Source organism: Diaphorina citri, unplaced genomic scaffold (genome assembly GCF_000475195.1).
Source record: "Diaphorina citri unplaced genomic scaffold, Diaci psyllid genome assembly version 1.1 scaffold7040, whole genome shotgun sequence".
Taxonomy (NCBI): domain Eukaryota; kingdom Metazoa; phylum Arthropoda; class Insecta; order Hemiptera; family Psyllidae; genus Diaphorina; species Diaphorina citri.
Window position 1 is genome coordinate 11,715 of NW_007384416.1, and position 1,818 is coordinate 13,532.

Genomic DNA, 1,818 nt, shown 5'->3' on the forward strand with positions numbered 1-1,818 from the left:
GCGGTTTTCAGCTATATCGACTAAACGGTTAGAGATATTGTAAATGTTACAACAGAACACCCAAATAAGCACCATTCAATAGGATAAGGAAAGTCGTGTGATGTTCACACCAGATTTTTCTCTTTGTACTCATGTCCTCTTTCTTTATCTAGAAATATGTACATAGAAATAAAATAATAGAAAGTTGAACAAGTGGATTCGATCAGGGGTAATTGAATTTACTATCTCCATTCCCAATGACAATAAATAATACCTACAGGTAGGTAGGTACATTTACACATAATTATAGTATGCAGGGGACTAGGGGAGGATAATATATAGGGAAGGGAGAAGTGGAAGGTTTAAGGGGGACCTAATTTGATTAAGTTAGTATGTAAATTATCATTCCGATCAAAACAATCTCTTACATAATTATGTAGGTCAGTAGATAACTTATTTGAAGTTTTTTTTTACTTTCTTAATGATAAAAATATCTATTTTATTATGGAAATTCCATAATTCAATTATATAATTATGTACCCTATGATCTATTAATAACATGTCGATTTATCCTAAACAAAGTTGCTACTAAACTTGTAAAAATAAAATTGAAAAATAATATAGACTCGAGAAAGCTATAAAATTAATCCGATAAAACAAGCAGAAAATTCCGGGAAATTTAATCAAAACATTATGCGAAATAATAAAATCCAGAACAGAACTTTACAAAGTATTTATTGCTTACGATGGTCGCATGGAATCCTGGGATGAAGAATATTTATTTTATTTTTACACTTGAAAAAAAAAAAAAACATTTTTTTTTTTTTTGGTCTTTGAAGCAGCAGAAGGATGAAGATTTTTTTCAGGAGGTTTCATAGAGGTAACTGTAAAAACGGAGATGTCATTATCCTGAAATTGAAGAGAGAATATGAACAGGATAGAGCCTGATTCACACTATAGTGCCAGTCAAGGTCCAGTCACGGTCCGGTAACGGTCCGATCAAAAGATTGAGTATAGCTTGATTCACACTATAGTGCCAGTCAAGGTCCAGTCACGGTCCGGTAACGGTCCGATCAAAAGATTGAGTATAGCTTGATTCACACTATAGTGCCAGTCAAGGTCCAGTCACGGTCCGGTAACGGTCCGATCAAAAGATTGAGTATAGCTTGATTCACACTATAGTGCCAGTCAAGGTCCAGTCACGGTCCGGTATCGGTCCGATCAAATGATTGTTGAAGGCAAGTAAATGCGAGTGTACACACTAGACGTTCTAGTCAAGGTACGGTAACGGTCAGCTCACAGTCAAAATTTGGAACATTCTCGCGACGAATCTTTTTGATCGGACCGAAACTGGACCGTGACCGGAGCGAGACTGGCACTGTAGTGTGAATAGGCAGCGATCAAGCAACGATCAACATTCCTTCGTTCAGACCAACTAGAAATGAAAGAAAAATGACCGAAGCATGACCGAAGCATGAACGTTGCTTGAACGATAGTGTGAATACTCAATCTTTTGATCGGACCGGTACCGGACCGTGACTGGCACTATAGTGTGAATCAGGCTTTAATTTCTAAAAGGACATTTCTAAAATCTTGCCTTCATCTGAACACTTTTCGTTTTCAGTACCCCCATGCTAGATCTTCTAGTCCAAGTCACAACCGCTCACAAAATGTCGCCAGGAAGTCACTACTTCCAAGTCTACGACGAGAATGGTCTACCTTTGCCATATAAACCTAGTACGCCCATAGGTAAGAACTAAGAACACGATTAATGGATAAAAAGTTAATGAGCTTTACGAGGAAATTGAGTAAAAAGTACGTTAATGAAATTTAGAGAAT

At 37.0% G+C, this 1,818-nt stretch overlaps 1 protein-coding gene across 1 annotated transcript in view; it reads left to right on the plus strand.

The window, feature by feature from the left end:
• Positions 1-1,739, plus strand: part of LOC103522139 (cordon-bleu protein-like 1) — a 10,120-nt gene extending 8,381 nt beyond the window's left edge. Inside the window, exon 2 of the mRNA XM_008487242.2 lies at positions 1,604-1,739. Within this exon, the coding sequence (XP_008485464.2) occupies positions 1,604-1,739 (136 nt within the window). The remainder of the gene's footprint in view (positions 1-1,603) is intronic.
• The last annotated feature ends 79 nt before the right edge of the window (positions 1,740-1,818 follow it).